Below are 18,376 nucleotides of genomic sequence, written 5' to 3'. Positions count from 1 at the left end.
TCCTAACCACATTTGTAGGGTCTTTTATTTAATCCTCCGCTCGTAGAGCGTTGGGGAGATTCAGGTAAACCCTTAATGATACGGCTCTGTGCGAAGTCTTTCATCACATGGGTAGGCAGTATTATTGGTCTTATGTTGCCAACGAATCTCAATTCTCTGCTGTGCAATGGATATATACCCCTCCTAAACGCCGTGCGCCAAATTACAACCGTCTCCCACTTTGCTTAGATCCAGTGATCATCCATCGCCCGGTTCTTGTCGAGGTAATCGTAGACCTGCTTGTAGTCTTTGCAAACGTGCTTCGCGCCCCAACCGTCGCTACCCGTCCAACCCGGAGGGAACGTCGTCTGCATGCCCTCCAGCGCAACATCGCCTGCGCACATGATGGCCTACGGGAGGGGAGATATGTCAGCTTTATGGGAACCAAATCGATGGGAAACCCCGGCGCCATCACTCACCTGTCGGAGGTACTCGAAGCAGTGCTGCAGATGCCACGGCTCCTCGGAGCCCTGGGCACCCTCGGGGAGGTGCGAGTGCATGTCGACGGCGCCGCTGCCGTTGACGGCGAGCCCCGCGTAGCTCTCGAGGATCGCGTAGAGACAGTGCAGCTGATGCGTCATGGACGTCGTGAAGACCGTGCGCGGCGTGAACTCGGGCAGCGGGACGGGCAGGTTGTCATGGGCCTTGGTGTCGTTCATGACGACGTAGCCCAGGCCCCTGGGCACGATGGAGAGCCAGTTCTCCTGGATCGAGGCGTTGGTGAAGAACTTCTTCGGGTCGTCGGGGACAAAGTCCGTCGTCGGGTGGAACGTGGTGATTTGCTGAGTGACTGCGCCGTGTCAGCCTGTCACGCGGTCAACCGGGGTAGGAGGGAACGTTACTCACACTCTGGTGCGAACCCTGTGAGGTCGCCCACGGGTTCGAGACGTTTGTCGCGGGGTGTTGTTGGCTGCAGGCCCGCCCTCCGCTCGAGAAGCAGACCGAGGATGATGACCAGCATAAGGGTATCGACGAGCCCGCGCCAGCGACGAAAGAAGCCAAGGGCCCTCGCGCATCGGCTCGGCTGCGTCGTCCGTGTCCCATCTTCGAGGTCTGCCCTGTTCCACTGCTTGCCTTCGCCGTCGTCGCTGAGGAGCGACACGCTAACGTCGGTCATGGAGGGATCATTGTGGATTTCAGCCTCGCGGCGGACGTCGGAATATGGCATGGCTTCGGGCTTCATGGCGTCGGCTCCTGGCCTCGGAATGTGTGATATAAGATGCGATTGGCTATAAAAACCAACGGGTCTCTGCTCCGACTCTACGAGATTTCATATAAAGCAAACAAGAAGAAGGGCCGAAATGGGAACCAGCCAGGCTTCGGATCGATAAAACAACCAAACGTGAGTATGTACAAATGAAAAGCAAACAGGAACACCGTGTTGAGTATGCTACATACTACGGAGAGCCGCCTAGGCTAGTGAAAACAGGAGGGCGACATCGTCGGCCTGGACGAGTTCGATGTGAAACAGCAACAGCTAATCCCTACGCAGTAGAGCGGCAGCGTCGCATGGTGGCAGTGGTGGTCTGGAGAGATCCGACACTCCGTGTCTGAGGTTGGCGGAGCACAGGGCCGTGTTTGGGACCGTAGGCCGTACAGGCCCTTCTCAGTACCTATGTACATCATCGGCTGCCCAGGCTTGGCGAGGAGGCCATGGACTCGATGTCGCGCGTTCGCATGTAGCATTCGGATGCCTTCGGGCTGTCTTCGTGGCTAGCTGGAACTAATTGTGAGTCTGAGCTCGAGATAAGACGAACGAGGAAGGTTTGTTTGGTCGAACAGTAATGAGTTGCGAGGGGCTTCCACACTCGCAAGTTACGTAACAGGGACACAAAACTGTTGTTTCAGTGGCGTAGTACAGCAAACACTCCCTGGCCGGAATGCCCTACGAAGACGAAAGGCGATTGCACCCGTGAGCAAAAGAAAAACTGACAACTGTGAGATTCGAACTCACGCCTCTTTCGAGACCAGAATACTCATCCGCTGGGACGGATGAAGCTTACGCTTGAGTCTGGCGCCTTAGACCGCTCGGCCAAGTTGCCGGTTGATGAAAAGGCGATCTGGAAGTTGCAACAAGACCCCTTCACAGATCGTACCCACACCCAATGTTGCAGTTCATCCTAAACGTATCCCAACCTTACGCAGCACACCGACACAATGGCACAAAGATAATTAAACTATGGTTTGACTCTAGGGATCGACGGTCCGCCACCCTTGTCAATCTTCCGACCTCATTCCACAGTCACCTTGCTGAACTTAGGCATCGAATAATAATACTCGAGATGGCTTGCCAGCTTTGCTCTCTGTCCTCTTTCTCTCTCTTACTCCCTAACTCTCTTTCCGAAATGACTCCTGACTCAACGCGTCGGCGGTGCTTATCATGGGTCAACAAGAAGAGACTATCAAGAAAACTGCCCAAACGCCTTATCTCACTCCCCATCGCATCCAACAGCCTGTCTTACCTCGGAGTGGATTCCGTCCTCGGCGAATACCGCTACGTACGCTGACACCCCTTTCGTCAGCTCAGCTCAGAATCAGGCCGCTATCATTGTCGACGACACAGAATCGGTCCACTCTGCCCTCGAAATTATCAGACTCCAGGCCCAGTAGGCCCGGTGGGAGTCACTAACGGCGGAGTCGACTCCAGCGCGGGAGTTGGCATCGGCAATCTTGCTCCATCTGCGCATCTTGTGGCTTTCCCCCTCTCCCTATCAAAGGCCCTTTGCCGGCCGTTGTGGCTTCTGTGTTGACGCGTTCTGACTAGCTCCGCGCGAATCGTGAGCATCACTGCCATGAGACACCCCCCCGGTTGACGTCGTTCATACGCCAGGTGTTGTTGAAGTCCTTCTCACCCTCCCCAATGCGCTACTGCGGTAGATCCCGTTCGCCGCGTCTGCTTTGCTCGTCACCCGCAAGCAAAAACCAAATGCAAACAAAACCCCTTGGCAGATCAGACATCATTGGATCCCCTCCTACGTAACCGCCCACATGCCGCCCAACCGGGCCCGGTTAGGTGGCGGATCCCTCCCTGTGATAAGCAGACAAATCCGCGAAAGAACTTTTCTCTCTTTACCTCCCCCAGTGTTCTTGCTCGTGTCCTCCAATCTACTACCTATGTAAGATGTAGGGGTGCGAAAGAGTGGACCCCGGTGGTGCGATTTGGGTCATTCATTCTCAGCCGCCTCCCCCCTTCACCGTACATCGCGGATGTGCTCGCCTGGTTTTTATATCCGAGAGGGTCGTCCACACCCTGAGCCGTCGCCGTTCTCGGTGGCTTTCCGGAACTATTCCGCTCTTTTCTGGTTCAAATCCCTCTGGATTGCTCTGTTCTGCTGCCTGAGAAAAACGAGACGCCTCGTTTCCGTTACAGGATTTCTACGACGGACAATACTTAATGTCTAATTCTTCTCATTCATTGCGCAGCAATTTCTGACCTTTAGTTACGCCAATCGAAGCTTGGTACTTGACGTAGCCGGGACGAGGTAGATCTGCCAGGCCAACAAAAAAAGATATTGCCACCGACGACGGGGAGTCCCTTATAGCCAGCAAGGCTATAAACTTGAGTGCCTCCTCATTCATACAATCCCTCGAACCTGCATCATGACGGCCCGAATCTCCTTCGCGGGCGAGAAATCCGGCTCGGTACCGGGCTTCCGCTCAAGCACGCCCTCCGAAACATCCCTCACCCCCGCCGCAGTCGACCCAGAAAGTCGAGCCGCCACCGACACCGCCCAGCGGCCGTTAAAACCCTCCGCTCCGGGCCCGGTCCCCGACGGCGGCCTCGAGGCCTGGTTCCAGGTCCTCGGCTCCTGGGTCATCCTCGCGCAAACCTGGGGCCTCGTCAATGCCTTCGGCGTCTACCAGACCTACTACGAGCGCACTCTCAATGACGTCGCACCCTCGGCAATCTCCTGGATCGGCTCCCTGCAGGGTGCCCTCCTGATGATGGTCGGGCCCATCTCCGGACCCCTTTACGACGCCGGATACTTCCGCGAGCTTCTCTGGGCCGGCATGTTCCTAATCCTCTTGGGCATGTTCATGACGTCCCTCTGCACTGCCTACTGGCAGGTCCTCCTCGCGCAGGGCGTGTGCGTCGGTGTCGGCTGCGGCCTGGTCTTCCTCCCCTCCACCGCGATCCTCAGTCAGTACTTTGACAAGCGACGCGCACTCGTCATTGGCATTGCGGCGACGGGGTCACCCATCGCGGGCATGACCTTCCCGATCCTCTTCGGCCACCTCGAGCCCAAGATCGGCTTCGGCTGGTCCACCCGCATCATCGCCTTCATCCTACTGGGCCTCTCCATCATCCCTGCCGTCACGATGCACACTCGCCTCCCGCCCTCGGGCCACAAGCGCTCGCTCATTGACCAAACGGCCTTGCGCGACCCGGCCTTCATGCTCGTCGTGGTAGGTTCTTTCATCGGGTTCCTAGCCATGTATGTGCCGTACTTTTACATCCAACTCTTCGCCGTCAACCATGATATTGGCCCGTCGGATTTTTCGGCCTACTTTGTCACTCTCCTCAGCGCCGGGAGCATCCCGGGCCGTGTGATACCAAACTATCTGGCAGACAAGGTCGGTGCGCTGTACATGCACATCGCCGTCGCCGCGGGCTCGGCGGTCCTCATGTTCGCGTGGCTGGGGATCCGCAACATGGCGGGTCTCATCGTCTTCGCTATCCTATATGGCCTCTTCTCCGGCGGCTTGGTGAGCATCTCGCCGACAGTCGTTGTCAGCCTCTCGCCGGATCTGAGCCGCGTGGGGACGCGCATGGGCATGATGAACTTCATCGCGGGCATCGCTATCCTTGTCGGTACGCCGATTGCCGGAGCTATCCTGGGCGACTACGGCGAGGTGGCGTGGCAGTCCATGATCGGGTACGGCGCCGCAGCTTTGACGGTCGGCTCGATGTGTCTGACTTTGGCAAAGATCTTCCAGTTGAAGACGGCTCGGAGTCTAAAGGACTGAGGATGTGAGGATGCATGTACGATGTATATAATGCCTACCGAATTTGGAATGGAAAGCAACGGCCTTTCCGGCCATGGATGATATGCCCCCCTCCCCTGGAAACAAGTCGTTAGTCTTGGTCTACTACAAGTCAAGATTTGCAGTGCATGCCGGGCCAAATACTTGAAAGATCAATAGCCGGATGAAGTCATCTCTGGGATAAGAATGCCTTTGAATAACAAATAGGCAGGCCCACGGTGGCCAACTGAAAGGCGGGTTTTTTTGTCAAGAGCCTCCCTCGCAAGGTCGATGCTTGGAGAATCATTTCCGACTTCTACCACCAGTGCAGCGGGGTGAGGAAGAAAGAGTCTGTTGTGCAGTGTAGGTACAGTTTCTACGTCAATCAAATAGACAACCCGTCGTAAAGGCGTGCCGTTGTCGTCTCAATTTCCATCCAGACCGGATGATGCAACTTCGCATGTTGCCCTCACTGGGAGCTTGCGCGAGTCAGGGACGGATAGGGCGTTCCGGAAGCAGGAGCTAATTGCGGTGATGGGCAAGGGTTGGCACCTCGGTCCCCATCCATATGCGTGTTGCTGATTCATCCTTGGATCATGTTTTGGATGTAGCTTACCTAAACTACACTGCCTACCAAACAAACCCTCAACTCAGGCGCGATGTCAACCAGGTACCTAGGTACCTTGGTATACCTAGTGGGACGAGCCCCGCTACATCCACCACCACCTGTTGATCTGGGCTTGACATTCGATCGCGTTTACACACTGCGTTTCATTAGGTAGAGCAGTGCACGTTTGAGGGTGGAAGGTGGGAGAAACCATCTGAGGGAGAATCGGCACCGGCAAGCTTGATGGGACGAAAGGAAGAAGACGACGAGAAGATTGCTGTGTACGTATCTACCTGCCTTCTTCCGTAGGTACCCATGTACCAATGTGCCTACCTTTTTCCATGTTGGTCTGCTGTTTTTCTGCAGCAGTTCCGATCTGTGCTTGGGTGCTCCTCGCTCCCACTCTCCCTCCCTCCTTGGCGCCATGGCCGTACCTGTCAGCTTCGTGGGGGAAGGTGTGGTACATTTGTCAGTCACTACTAATCGCTCCTGCACACTGCACATACGACGTTCACCGTCGGCCGAGCGACCATGCATGAACTCGGAATTGCAGCCCACAGACAGACGAGATGAATAACCTACCTATACATAGACGTCTCGTCTGTTATACATGCCGATTGACCGAAGGCAGCAGAAGATTAGGATTGTGTCTGATCTGTGTCGGCAGCCCTCGGTTTAACCCGAAACTCAAAAACTCTCGATAATCCTACTACGTGCAGTTGACAAAAAGCCTAAAGCTAGAACTACCTACACACTTGCCTAACTAAACTTACTTGTACCTAGGTAGTTTAGGTGGTCTGTAGGTAGGTACTTACGCATCATGTACCTACACTACCTCCCTGGTAGCGTTGCACTAGCACTCGACAAGTGCCATACATGCCATATGAAGGTGCCCAAATATGACAGCCGGCGAGGCGTCGACATGTGTACCATTAGGTGGGTATTCGTAAGGCTTATCTATCATGCCCCAAACGCGTTGTTAAGCACTTAATCAGCACCCATCAAATTCTCCAGATTTGGCTCCACAGATGTTTCTGGCGCATGCTACGCAGTGCAGTAGCTTGACCGGGGAAGGTGGAGGGGGGCCAACCGTGATCCGACATGTCTGTTTGTTTGCCTGCCTTTTTTCGTCTGCAGAGCTGCTGCATACCTACTACGTACATACCTAGTGTAGATGCTCACCGCATCCCTCAGATCTACCTGTACTATTCAAGTAGGTACGCATTGCGCAGATGTACTTCCTTACTCTTCCTGCTGTTTAGGTAGCCTGTGCCAAAGGGAGGGAGAGAGATAGAAAGAAGGAGGAAAATACATATATTGGCGAGTATACCGTACTTGTGTAGGTAGGTACCTACCTCCCTAGGTACCTAGCTGGGTACGTCCTCTTTCCAGACTCGGCATCGATACCGGGCCCCTCCCTCAATGAAGCACGGGTAGGTACGTACCTAGCCGGATAGCTCCCCTGCAGGAGCTTTCTCCCCCGCGACGACTTGCTGACATCTCCTTACCTGAGCTACACTACCTGGCATGTGTCTCGATTCTGATCCCACTTGGCACCTGAAGTTGGCCAGCCATTATCGTTTCCTCAAGGGGGGTCCCTGACTGACCAACCCGTCGTCCTCTTCTGCCCGTTAATCGATCCCCCACCGACAAGCTGCCTAAGCAGCGTATCATTGATGATGCAAGACGCCCCCGTCTCAGTCCCCTCTCTTCGCTTCTCCGCTCCTAGGCACGCCGGATGGGGCCATCGGAGCTGCGGCTTGGGTTGACCTCGATATAAGATCGTGCCGTCCTCCCCGATTTTACCTTTGCATGTTGCTTAACTCCTCACAGCAAATTGCCTAATCACTCGATACTCAGTTTCTCTTCCTTATTTTCCCGCAACATTACCCAACCACCACTCACAATGGCTCCCAAGATCGCCATCGTCTACGTAAGTTTGCACCACTGAATCTAATCCGGCATTCCTCGTGCTTTGCCCCTTCTCCTTCACTCAACCTTCCCAACCGTCTCGGCCGGACCGTATCTATAAGAGAGATTCGGTTTGCTTCTCCCGTACGGATGAAGCCATACTCTGAAGATGTTCCGTGTTAAACCTGATACTACTGCCCCCACACGGAGACCACCCTGCTAATCGCCATGTCTTCGACAGTACTCCATGTACGGCCACATCCGCCAATTGGCCGAGGCCGAGAAGAAGGGCATTGAGAAGGCCGGTGGCTCTGCCGACCTTTTCCAGTACGTTCCCTTTCCGCCCTGACAACAACCGCGTATTTGTGTAGACTAACATCGGATCAACCAGGATCGCCGAGACTCTCCCTGAGGAAGTTCTCGCCAAGATGCACGCTCCCCCCAAGCCCTCTGACATCCCCGTCCTTAACGACCCGGCCACTCTTGAGGCCTACGATGCCTTCCTCATCGGTATCCCCACCAGATACGGCAACTTCCCCACCCAGTGGAAGGCGTTCTGGGACATGACCGGCAAGCAGTGGAGCAGCGGCGGCTTCTGGGGCAAGATGGCCGGCCTCTTCATCTCCACCGCCTCCCTCGGTGGCGGCCAGGAGTCCACCGCCCTCGCCGCTATGTCCACCTTTGCCCACCATGGCATCATCTACGTCCCCTTCGGCTACGCCAAGGCCTTCGCCCAGTTGACCGACCTCTCCGAGGTTCACGGAGGCGGCCCTTGGGGTGCCGGCACCTTCGCCGGCGCTGATGGTTCTCGCCAGCCCAGCGCCAAGGAGCTCGAGATCGCCACCATTCAGGGCGAGACCTTCTACCAGACTGTCGCCAAGCATTTCGGCTGACTGCATGGTAGCGAAGGCGGGGCCAAGGCAGAGGAGGAGAAGCAGAAGACGACCAACGGGGTCAACGGCTCTGAGAAGGCGGCGCCGGTGAAGAAGGACAACCGGAAGACGCCGCAAGAGTTGGACGAGAAGGACGTTAAAGCGGGACCTTGCGGGTTGCCGAGCAAGTGCGTGGTGCAATGAGATGAGATGTGCACCAAACCATTGCGCCGTTAAATTTGCGCTGAAAAAAGAACAATAGTAACTTGATACCACATACCCTTTCAGACAATTTAATCACCATGAATACTCAGGCATCGGAGGCTGATTGCCGTGTGTACGCAAAGTAGTACGTACAGTAAGACTTGGATTCTACAAGGCCTCAAGCAGCTTTCATGCTACCTAGTTTGCTTGCCAGCTCGATGCCGACAGTCGACGACGCTTGCGAAAGGGGAGAGACTATCTTTCTTGTTGGCAAAGAAAAACAGGAACCTGGCTCGATCGTCATCTGTTTTCTAACATACAAGTATTGCCTGACAAGTCCGTAGGGGCCGGGGAATCAAGTATGCATTTTCTGGCAAACTCTGCAACTCACCGATGGCGCGACGGTCTCCGACACATCGGCCATACCGCTACTAATAGTGCGTCGACGCCGAGAAGATGCTTGCTTGCTTGCTTGTGCATTCAGACGAAAAGCTGTTTATCAATATAATTTAAGTCCCCTAGGAAACGCTCAAGAAGCTTCGGTTTAATTAATCATACAGGTCGTTGTTTTGGCTCCTAAATGACGCCGATAACCATGCAAATTTCGTTCCCAGCACCCACCACACCCTCGGTACTCCGTCCATTGATGGCAAATTCGATACCGCACCTGTTTCCCTGTTGTAATGTTTACAGTCCTCTTCCATCGAACAAGATATTGTTACTGTCATGGATGTTGATCATGGTGTATTCGGCGAGCAGCGGGTTCTTGTTGTCCAAGTTCAGAGTAACAGCGAGAAGGTTGGGCTCGGTCCAGGTGGGGCGCAGACCGCGAGACTCGAGGCGTTGCCACCAGTCAAGGTAGCCGAAGGCTGTCAGGCCGCCGAATAAATGGATCTTAACCATCAGTTGGCCGATCGGGAGCTCACCAGCAGTGATGGGAAAGTCCCTGTGAAGGCCCTCAATAGATTGGAACTCGGCAAACTCAATGTCCACCTTGAGAATGTCACTGGCATGATGTCAGCCAATAGTCGTTGTGTCTCGGCCACAAAGGAACCGCTTACATGTACTCATGACCGTTCATATCCATCAGGTCGCTGATGCTGTAAAAAGGAGGCTTCAATGTCGTGTTTGTCTTACCAGCTATACCGGCCTGAAGGAAGCTGGCTCTTTCGCGGTTGCCAGATTCAAGCTGCTCGCCAAAGTCGACAACGGAGAAGTCGTATGCCCAAACGCGGCATTTCGTGCGGCTTAGCATTTCGTTTTCTTCCAGATTCACGAGTCAGACACCCATTTATTTGTACAGTGATAGTGCGGGGGACAGGCTACTCACCAAAACTGGACTCATCGCGGACGCCGAAAGAGTAGATGATACACTCGCGGTTCCTTGGGAAATTGACATAGCGCGACATGCCGCAAACCCATTTGCCACCGTCGCCCAAGCGACCGACGCGTTCCATCTCGTGGGGACAGCTGAACGAGGCCGGAGTGAAGTCCCAGATGGAATAAGGGTGCTTCTTGTACGCCGAGGCGCTCGTGGCGGGGAAGCTGCATGAGGATGGCAGTTAGTTGTCTGATGTTTTGTGTCTTGTTGACAAGACCCGGCCACAGTATACGCATGGTGTCAAAGGGTTCGGACGAGAAAAATTGAAGAAGTCGACTTACAAAGGCATTTTGGAGGCATCGCCGAAGTCTGCAGCAATCGTCTCATGACGCTGCTGGACGGTCTTGGCCCATACTGCCTCGGCGTTGATCAAGAACTCGCGCATTGGGATGCGACCACCATTGTTGTTCACGAGGCTGTTAACTTGGCTGGAAGCCCACTTCTTGGCCTGGTCGTGCGCGCCGATGGTGCGCAGAAAAGCGAAGGCAAAGAGCAGACCGGCGGCCAGCCAGAGCAACTGGAAGATGCGCTTCGAGCTACACGCCATAGCTGTGCTATTTGTTGTGGGGCTTTTGGTGGATAGAGTTAGGACTCGGACGCCTTGTCCGGGCTTTGTGCCCAGGTCGAGACTTCCGGTACCTTTGCTGTACGTGTACGTGTGCTGTAGACTAGAAATGAGATGGAAGTCAAGTTGCTGTCGCGGTCATTGACCGGGTCACGGCGAGAAGTCTTGACAGCGATGTGGCAGACGATGGCAGAAAGAAGAGTTTCGCCTGACGCTGGAGCCAGCTGGCACGGTTCTAACAAACGGCCACTGCGAGGCTGTTAAGCGTCAAGGGGGTGACTGGTAGAGAAGAAGGAGGGAGGCAAGGAGGAACTGAAGTCGATGAAAGAAAACGTCGGAATAGGGAAGATGAGTCTAGACAGGGTGGGTGAGAGAGTCGACGATGTACGAAGACGAACAAGACTCCAAGGAGGGCAAGGGCTTCTGGAGAAAACACAGGAAGTCGAAAGCTGACTGTAGCTGTCAGACCATCAAGTCTATGGGCACGAACCACAGGCAGGGGACAATAGTCCTTGCCGAGGGAATAGAGTTTAGACGCGAAGTTACGACTGCTTGCTCCCGGAACGTCGAGAGAGGAAGGAACTACGAGGACTTGTCTTGATTTGTACCTACCTATACACCTAGTACTCGTATGTACACCACACCTGGGAAGGTCTGGGGCCAGGCACGATGCTTCGCTTTGCCTGAGTTGGGCAGGAGAGCATAGATACGTATGTAGGAAAGCACCTCTCAGGGGTTTGCCAGGTACCCCCATGATGCATCTATCCAAAAGAACGTAGTATTGCTCCGTAACGTCCGACGATCTGTGGCCCTCTGCGATACAGATTTACCACCGAAACCAATAGTGTTTGACGTTAACGACGAGGACATGAGTAAATAATTGTACAAAAACAAAAACGTGCTTAACAACACCCACCTGCGTCGCTCGCTCTAATGGAAGGGGAGATGACGAAAGAGTCTGCCTTTGGCTTAGCCAGGGGAAAATAGTATCAGCAATAAGGTTTACGAGGGGCATCGCATGCTTGTACGTAGACTAGGTCGGCACGTGATGTTACCGGCCATCGCACGAGAGGGGTTTTCTGCAAGAGATACGGCACCTACCTATGAATGGTTGCACGAATCAACTTCGGCCCAAGGTTCAACGTTGGGACGGGACTGGAGCGGAGCCCCAAGTGGCGGCGGGATGACGCGAGCTCGGGTCAGTCATCCCACATCCCTAGACAACGGTCACGATGTAGGCGGCCAACCTCGCTCGATGCTTCCATGTATCTACCAAGCGCTAGGGTTATGTAGGTTCTCACTTGCAAATACGGTTGGTTCTCAAAAGAGATCGGGACATTCGCCGTACGGCTGGACATGGTGCCCGGTATTATTGGCACCTCAGCGTCCCACTGCACGGATTACGTCAGGCATGGACCCCTTCCTCTGAAGTAAAAGCCTGACCTTTAGGCCCCCGGCACCATTGAAATTCGGAATCAAGATGTACATGTCATCTCAGCATCATGTTCCACATATGGGAGCCATACCGTCGTTTCCCGACGTGGTCTCCTCTAATGGGTATCATTCCTGTTTCCCGCACCCGTCATCAATCATTTTTGACATCAGCAGCATAGGCTGTCTGGTCCGAATAGCATAGAGCCTCCCCCATCCCTCACTTGAGCACGTTGTTCTGCTCCCCGATGAATACGAGCCCCTGGGCCGACGAGTTGGCCGAACTGCGGTATTTGCCCATCTCCGTGTCGCCGCCCGAGTTGCTCGACAAGTCGCACTCCTTCACGCCGATCTCGCCGCGGATGATTTCGGTCATGGACACGAGGGGGAAGATGAGCACGAGCATCGACAGCAGCTGACCGAAGTTCCATTGCTTCTCGCCGTCGTCACTGAGCTCGTAGGCCGGTCCATTGCCCCAGGCGTCCGAGGCCATCAAGACACGGATCGCGGCGCCAATGGCAGATCCCATCATGATCAAGGTGCCGACGACCTGGAAGATGCGCGACAATCGGGTGGAGCGGAAGTTGTTGTGGTGGAGGTACCAGCTCGCCAGTAGGAAGACGAGGATGTTGGCGGCGATGACGACGACGGTGCCGAAGTAGCTCAGCCCCGTCTGCGAGCCCTTGCCGGCGTCGCCAACGATCCAGACGCAGGCGACGGGCAGCTTGGACTCCTGCATGTTGCTCGACACGCCCCGCAGGATGAAGACGCCGTAGGTGGTGTTGAGTGACAGGCTCAGCAGCATTAGGATCTGGCGCAGCCAACGCAGGACCCAGTCGCGGCGGAAGTCGCGGGCGAGGGCCAGCAGAGTGGCATTGTGAACGGCGAGGGCCATGTTGGTGAGCATCCAGATGATGAAGAAGTGGTAAGGGACCATCTGGTGGACCTTGGCGAGGCCGACGCACGAGATGCCGATGCTGATGAGGAGCTGCTGGTCCGAGTAGCTGTTGAGCAGCTTCCGGCGGATCCTCGAGGGGTTGCCGTACATTTCGTGGATGATGATGGACATGCTGAGTATGAGGGAGACGCCGGCGGTGATGACGGCCGCGAGGATGACGCCGCGGCCGGCGACGCCACCGTCGCTGGCCACCGGGACATCGGGCCCGACGGTGCAGTTGGCCGGCTCGAATAATGCCATTCCCACCCCCCTTTCTTCTTCTTTTTCTTTCGGTGGTTGGCCGGCCGGCAATGGCTGTCGTCAAGATATTCTGTTCTCCACAGGCGTTACTCGCAGTCTGAATCGGATTGTCTTCCTCGTCTTAGTCGTTGGTGGGTTTGAAGAAGTTGAAGCCCGCCTACCGAGTTGGTTCGACTGGGACGCACCTCGATCGTGGTTATGAGGAAGATGGCAGGTTATGACGCATATGGATGGATGGGGAAATGTCCCTAGCCTTCACTCCATATCTTTTGACTCGACCATGATCCGAAGGGCCTGAGGTGGAAGAACGGAACCCTTTCCTCCTCCTTTTCTGGGACGGATCCCTTCCCCTTCTATCCTAACAGTGCATCTTGGTTCAATAGAGGGAGTGACGTACCGAACAAGCGCCGTATTACGCTGCCTTTAAATGCACCAACCCCCTGGCCGCCGTCTGAAACGGCCGTTCCGCTGGGGAAGATCCTTGAAAGGTTGTGGATGAGTGGCTGTTGGCGTTTGCAAGTGAAGATGGATGCCCGGACCTGGTGTTGGTTGGCGCCAAGGGGCGACGTTGAGGATTGGCCAGCGCCGTGGCTGTGCTCCTACAGGCTACAGTCTAGCGCTATCAAGCCGCGCTGCGGGAAGGGCGCCACCGCCCATACCCACCACACCCCCTGACCTATCGCTGTCGCCTGCAGATCTCCCTCGAATTCCTTCCTTGTTTCCCCCCCCCGTCTTTCTCTATTGCTCGTTCGCCACAACGCCATCCACCCATGGATCTGCCGCGCTCTCGACGAATCCCACTGAAACCATGGTTCCCTTGATCGCAGCACAATGCACTTGATATTGATTGACGGGGCCTTTTCTTTTTAGCATGCTCTGGCTTGCCAACGCTGTCGAACCGTATGCCATGTCGACTACGATGGCCAGAGCGCCCTCGAGGCCATCTCAATCTCGGATGGGTTGCACTTCACCATCTCCGCCGCTCTCGGACAACCAAAACACCATCACTGGGTGATGCAGGTCCCGTCTCGTCGATGGCAGATGGCGCGGACAACGGCTCATGGGCTGGCAGGCTCAGACGAATGGACGATCGCCATGTTGGATAACACTTGGCAACAGCGGTGCTATTTAATAGGCATGTGATGACGTATATAGAAAAAGTCGATATTATCCGTACTTCAAGTCTCAATGCGAGGGACTACCAGGCGCGCTGAATCAAATCTACAATGGAATACAGTTCTTTACTCCTCTCACTTAGCTTGGACAGCAATTTCGGCTCAGGCTTCATCCCCAGACGCATGCTTCACGTCTTCCGGCGGCGGAAGCCGGACCAAGAGAAGCAGCCCCAAATTAGCGAGGCAGAAACCAGCGACAACAAGGTACGGCAATCCGATCCCCAGACCCTCGAGCCGCATACCCGCTCTGAAAAGCCCGGCGAGCATGGGCTGCGTGTATACCAAGCCCACCATCTCAATGAGCGAGATGATTGAGTACATCTGTGTCCGATGCGCAGCGTCTACATATACCGCGCAGAGACTACGCACGTAGCTGCCCCAACCCGCACCGAGGGCCAAGATCGCGAGGCCGCCAATAAAGGCACCGATGGTCGGCGACGCGGCCAGGGTCAAGGTGCCGATGATAAGCGCGACGGACGATATCCGGGCGAGAAAGAGGTCGCGCTCGTTGTCGTTGGTGAACCGCAAGGACTTCGGCGCCTTCGGTGAGGCGAGCAGTTTTGAGATGCCCGGCAAGATGGCGAGGATGGCCAGGATAGTGCCCAGCCCGTATAGTGACGAGAGGTACCCCGTCTGAGACAGCGAGACGTGATAGCGCTTCGAGGCGAAGATGTTCATGAACTGGTAGGTCGACTCTGTGGCGGGGTACGACCCGAGCAGCGCCACCACCAAAACGACAAGGGACGGCGACTTGAGGAGACCCAGAGACCCCCTGAGCCGGTGGAAAGTGTGGTACATGGCGCCTACAACGGGCGAGTCGGCCTCCGGCCCGTCCGCGATAGGGTCCGACTCGGCCTGGGCCGCCGGCTTTGTCTCCGGGATCAGGTGGATGGTGAAGACCATACTCAAGAAGCCTGCAAGGGCAACCCACACGACCGGCCACGGTCCGGTTCTCTCCATCATCCACCCGGCGATGGCGGGGGCGCAGAGGTTTCCAGCCATGGACGCCACATGGACGTTCATGAACTTCTTGGCTCTGTTCGTACGAGTTAGCAAGGGAGGGGGGGGTTCATGTCGGAGAAGAAACAACGAACCTGTTTTCTGACGTCGTAACGTCCGAGATCATGGAAAAGACAACGGCGCTTAGCACGCCGTTACCCCCGCCAATCAACAAGAAGAACGGGCCGAGCCACAACGCCTTCATTGGAAACGTCTTGGGAAACGCACACAGCAAGAGGAACCAGAGCTGGTCAAGGATCATGCCCAGCACCGCCAACGAGAAGACCTTTTTCCTCCCGAACCGGTCGGCAATGATGCCCCAGGGAAATGTGGCCAAGGCGCCGACGACGGCCTGCAGCGTAGCGTAGACGGCGAAAATCATGGCGACCTTGCTCTGGATCACGTCCTCCTTGCACTGGCGCTCGTCGATTGGGCCGCCAGCGCTGGCGTCCCCGGAGCCTAGTAGGCCGTAATACTCCCTGCACACAACATCCTCGACAAGGCGAGTGCTGGGGACGACCCAGAGGCCCGAGGCACTGCTGCCGATGCCGATGATGACGCAGAAGAGGGCGGCGATGGTATTGGCGTTGTGTATCTTGGGAACGTGGATGGCGGCGGCGGCCTTGATGAGGGACTCGGTCCTGCTGCGGCCGGTGCCGGGCCGCTTGGGTGGGAGTGGGGAGGACGGGGCACCCGCGAGGAGGAGGGGGGTCGACTCCGTTAGATGGTGCATGTCTGTTGATGCCCTGGACGGCGCGGCGTCGTCGACGACGGTGTCTTGGTCGGGGGGTGGATCGGAGTGTGAATCCATCTCGGCTGCGGTGTGACGCTCCCGAGAGTTTGGGTGGTGTGGATGGCCAAGGGGGGCCGGACGGGAAACAAGACCGCGCTAACTCTTGAGGGCCGGCGGTATGAGGTAGCACAGGCACGACAAGAAGTGAAAGCGGTCTGGGAAAGCGGACGGGTCGGGTGGGTGGGTGGCTTCAATACATATGAAGGAAACGCCAATGCCGGATATCTGGTGGATGGCGGAAATCAGAGGAAATTGCACTCGACAACGAGTGAGATTGATAAAGCAGAAGGACGGCGTAGCGGCGTAGCTGTATACCCGATTCGGAAGGACGCGATGCCCGCTGGGACATGATACGCGGCCCGAAACGACGCTGGGCTCCGTATTTCTCTTATGTTTTTCCCCTGGCCAAATGACAAAATCCTCGGCTCTGTATGGCTTGCGTTGCCTTGCCATTGTGGGAGCTGCAGGTGTCATAGCGATAAGGGGTAACCGACGACTTATGGATGGCCTATAATAGGGAAGGGAGAGATGGTCGAAAAGTAAGACGGAGAAACTTTCAACCCAAGAGTGGGTATTCGTAGAATGAGTGCGTGAGTGAGTGAGATGATGGCCGCGTACGGATGATGCCAGCACCAATGAGGAAGCGTGCCGAGTAATAGGTCAAAGACGCGCAGCGACAGAGACCTGAATTGCTGTCATCCAATGCATGATCACCAGGCGGCGATTCAGGGCGTTTATCCAACGTTCTTGACGTCATGATGAACGTTGCAGGCTCTGTCTCTCGACGATGTCTCACTTCACATAGGTCCCTTTACAGAAGTTCTTTCACCAAAGCCCCGGACCTGAGAACAGAGGAGCGGACACGTTGATGGTAAAATACGTCGGCTCTTTCTCTCTCTCTCTCTCTCTCTCTCTCTCTCTCTCTCTCTCTTGACCATCCTCAAATTGGCCCAAGTTCGTCATGCCCTTTGGCGGCCAGCTTCTGCATCAGGAGTGGGCGCGCCAAGCAACCAGGACTCGGTTTCCTAAACGGGGCATCGGGTGCGCTGTTGCTGGCACGCCAGAGGCCTACATACACTCACATACGGCACAGTCACTCACACACACAGTCACTCACACACAAATTCACTCACTCTCTCGCGCGTCAGATGACGTGTCATTCGTAAGCGTGGACCAGTACCCTGAGAGGAAGAAAACGCAGCACCCCCCCCCCAGTTCGCCGTCGCCATCTACTCCACTCCCACTCTCCGTCAACAAGGTCAGGAAAAGGTACCGGCCTCGGTCATCCGGGACGGCCTCGCACCAGGGAAGCACGGATACACATCTGGCGCGGCCCCGTCTGACCAAGTCTCCGCTACGGCGATGGCAGCACGCTGGCCCAACTATTTGGGATGCTGGGGCGAGCAGGAGTCGATCTAGGTACAATCTCATCTCTCATACAGAGTATGGGGCTTTTCGATGCCTGGGAAGGGCTCAAATTGACGCAGCGGCTGCAGGTCCAACGAAATGAGCGTTGGCTACCACCACAAGGTCACTGGAACCTCGACCCTCACCTTGAACCGTCCACTTCATTGCGTACTAGTCCCGAGGGAAGCCGACAGACACGTCCAACCGAGTTGCGCGGCCTTGGCATGGGCGGGTAGTCGTCAATCGAGACGCCGTACATGATATCGCCAATCATCAGACCATAAGGTCAAGTCCGAGATGGCCTTGTCTCATCTACAGCCCGTGGTATCACATCACCAGATGTGGTTAGCGGAGCCGATGGGAGTCAGTGCCGTTGACCGCGTCGAGATTGTGTCTTGTGACCGAGACGCACTGCGCCTTTGATGTGGGCGGGCGCAAAAAAACGACCCAGACGTCTGCCTCCTATGGACAATCAGGTCGTAGGCGAGCAGCTGCAGCAAGCAAACAAGCAACATGCAACTTGCAGCCCGCGAACCAGGGGGTGATTTAGGAGCGGTCCATTCTCTCTCCATTTTCATCGCAACCCAATCCTCACCCTGTTCAGCTCTCGCTTTTCCTTCCACTTCTCTTCTGCCTTCTCCTTCGTCCGCCTCTTATGCGTATCGCCTTTGCCAACTCGATGCCTCATTGGAACTTCATCAGTTCACCGGCGACATCCTTGGGTCTGGCGGATTAATGGACAAGCAAGACCGAGGAGGCTTGAAATGTGCGAGCGAATCGGGAGCCAAGCCAGAAACGGGAAGTCCGGATGGCATCCGGCTGGCGTCCG

The 18,376-nt window shown here is 55.7% G+C and overlaps 6 protein-coding genes and 1 non-coding gene across 7 annotated transcripts; 2 read left to right on the top strand and 5 right to left on the bottom strand.

The window, feature by feature from the left end:
* Window positions 1-224: 224 nt before the first annotated feature.
* Window positions 225-1,222, bottom strand: GLRG_07050 (uncharacterized protein; the record flags this gene model as incomplete). Its single annotated transcript, XM_008097735.1, has 3 exons — window positions 225-389; window positions 459-829; window positions 886-1,222. 3 exons carry the CDS (start codon window positions 1,220-1,222, stop codon window positions 225-227), a joined length of 873 nt encoding a protein of 290 aa, XP_008095926.1.
* Window positions 1,223-1,968: 746 nt separating this feature from the next.
* Window positions 1,969-2,081, bottom strand: GLRG_13180. Its single transcript has one exon. It is a non-coding gene; the product is annotated as a tRNA-Leu (tRNA).
* Window positions 2,082-3,639: 1,558 nt separating this feature from the next.
* GLRG_07049 (major facilitator superfamily transporter) lies at window positions 3,640-5,007 on the top strand (the record flags this gene model as incomplete). The annotated part of the gene is made up of 1 exon (XM_008097734.1): window positions 3,640-5,007. The coding sequence occupies one exon, from the start codon at window positions 3,640-3,642 to the stop codon at window positions 5,005-5,007; it is 1,368 nt and encodes a 455-aa protein (XP_008095925.1).
* A 2,510-nt stretch (window positions 5,008-7,517) lies between these two features.
* GLRG_07048 (quinone oxidoreductase) lies at window positions 7,518-8,415 on the top strand (the record flags this gene model as incomplete). Its single annotated transcript, XM_008097733.1, has 3 exons — window positions 7,518-7,544; window positions 7,764-7,849; window positions 7,914-8,415. 3 exons carry the CDS (start codon window positions 7,518-7,520, stop codon window positions 8,413-8,415), a joined length of 615 nt encoding a protein of 204 aa, XP_008095924.1.
* An 870-nt stretch (window positions 8,416-9,285) lies between these two features.
* On the bottom strand, window positions 9,286-10,215 carry GLRG_07047 (uncharacterized protein; the record flags this gene model as incomplete). The annotated part of the gene is made up of 4 exons (XM_008097732.1): window positions 9,286-9,604; window positions 9,660-9,861; window positions 9,929-10,143; window positions 10,205-10,215. The coding sequence occupies 4 exons, from the start codon at window positions 10,213-10,215 to the stop codon at window positions 9,286-9,288; spliced, it is 747 nt and encodes a 248-aa protein (XP_008095923.1).
* Window positions 10,216-12,195: 1,980 nt separating this feature from the next.
* GLRG_07046 (uncharacterized protein) lies at window positions 12,196-13,173 on the bottom strand (the record flags this gene model as incomplete). Its single annotated transcript, XM_008097731.1, has 1 exon — window positions 12,196-13,173. One exon carries the CDS (start codon window positions 13,171-13,173, stop codon window positions 12,196-12,198), a length of 978 nt encoding a protein of 325 aa, XP_008095922.1.
* Window positions 13,174-14,450: 1,277 nt separating this feature from the next.
* Window positions 14,451-16,158, bottom strand: GLRG_07045 (major facilitator superfamily transporter; the record flags this gene model as incomplete). The annotated part of the gene is made up of 2 exons (XM_008097730.1): window positions 14,451-15,384; window positions 15,443-16,158. The coding sequence occupies 2 exons, from the start codon at window positions 16,156-16,158 to the stop codon at window positions 14,451-14,453; spliced, it is 1,650 nt and encodes a 549-aa protein (XP_008095921.1).
* Window positions 16,159-18,376: the final 2,218 nt, after the last annotated feature.

The sequence above is a fragment of the Colletotrichum graminicola genome (assembly GCF_000149035.1).
Source record: "Colletotrichum graminicola M1.001 genomic scaffold supercont1.28, whole genome shotgun sequence".
Classification (NCBI taxonomy): domain Eukaryota; kingdom Fungi; phylum Ascomycota; class Sordariomycetes; order Glomerellales; family Glomerellaceae; genus Colletotrichum; species Colletotrichum graminicola.
The sequence above is the reverse complement of the archived record's forward strand: the minus strand, read 5'-3'. Positions and strand labels throughout refer to the sequence as shown.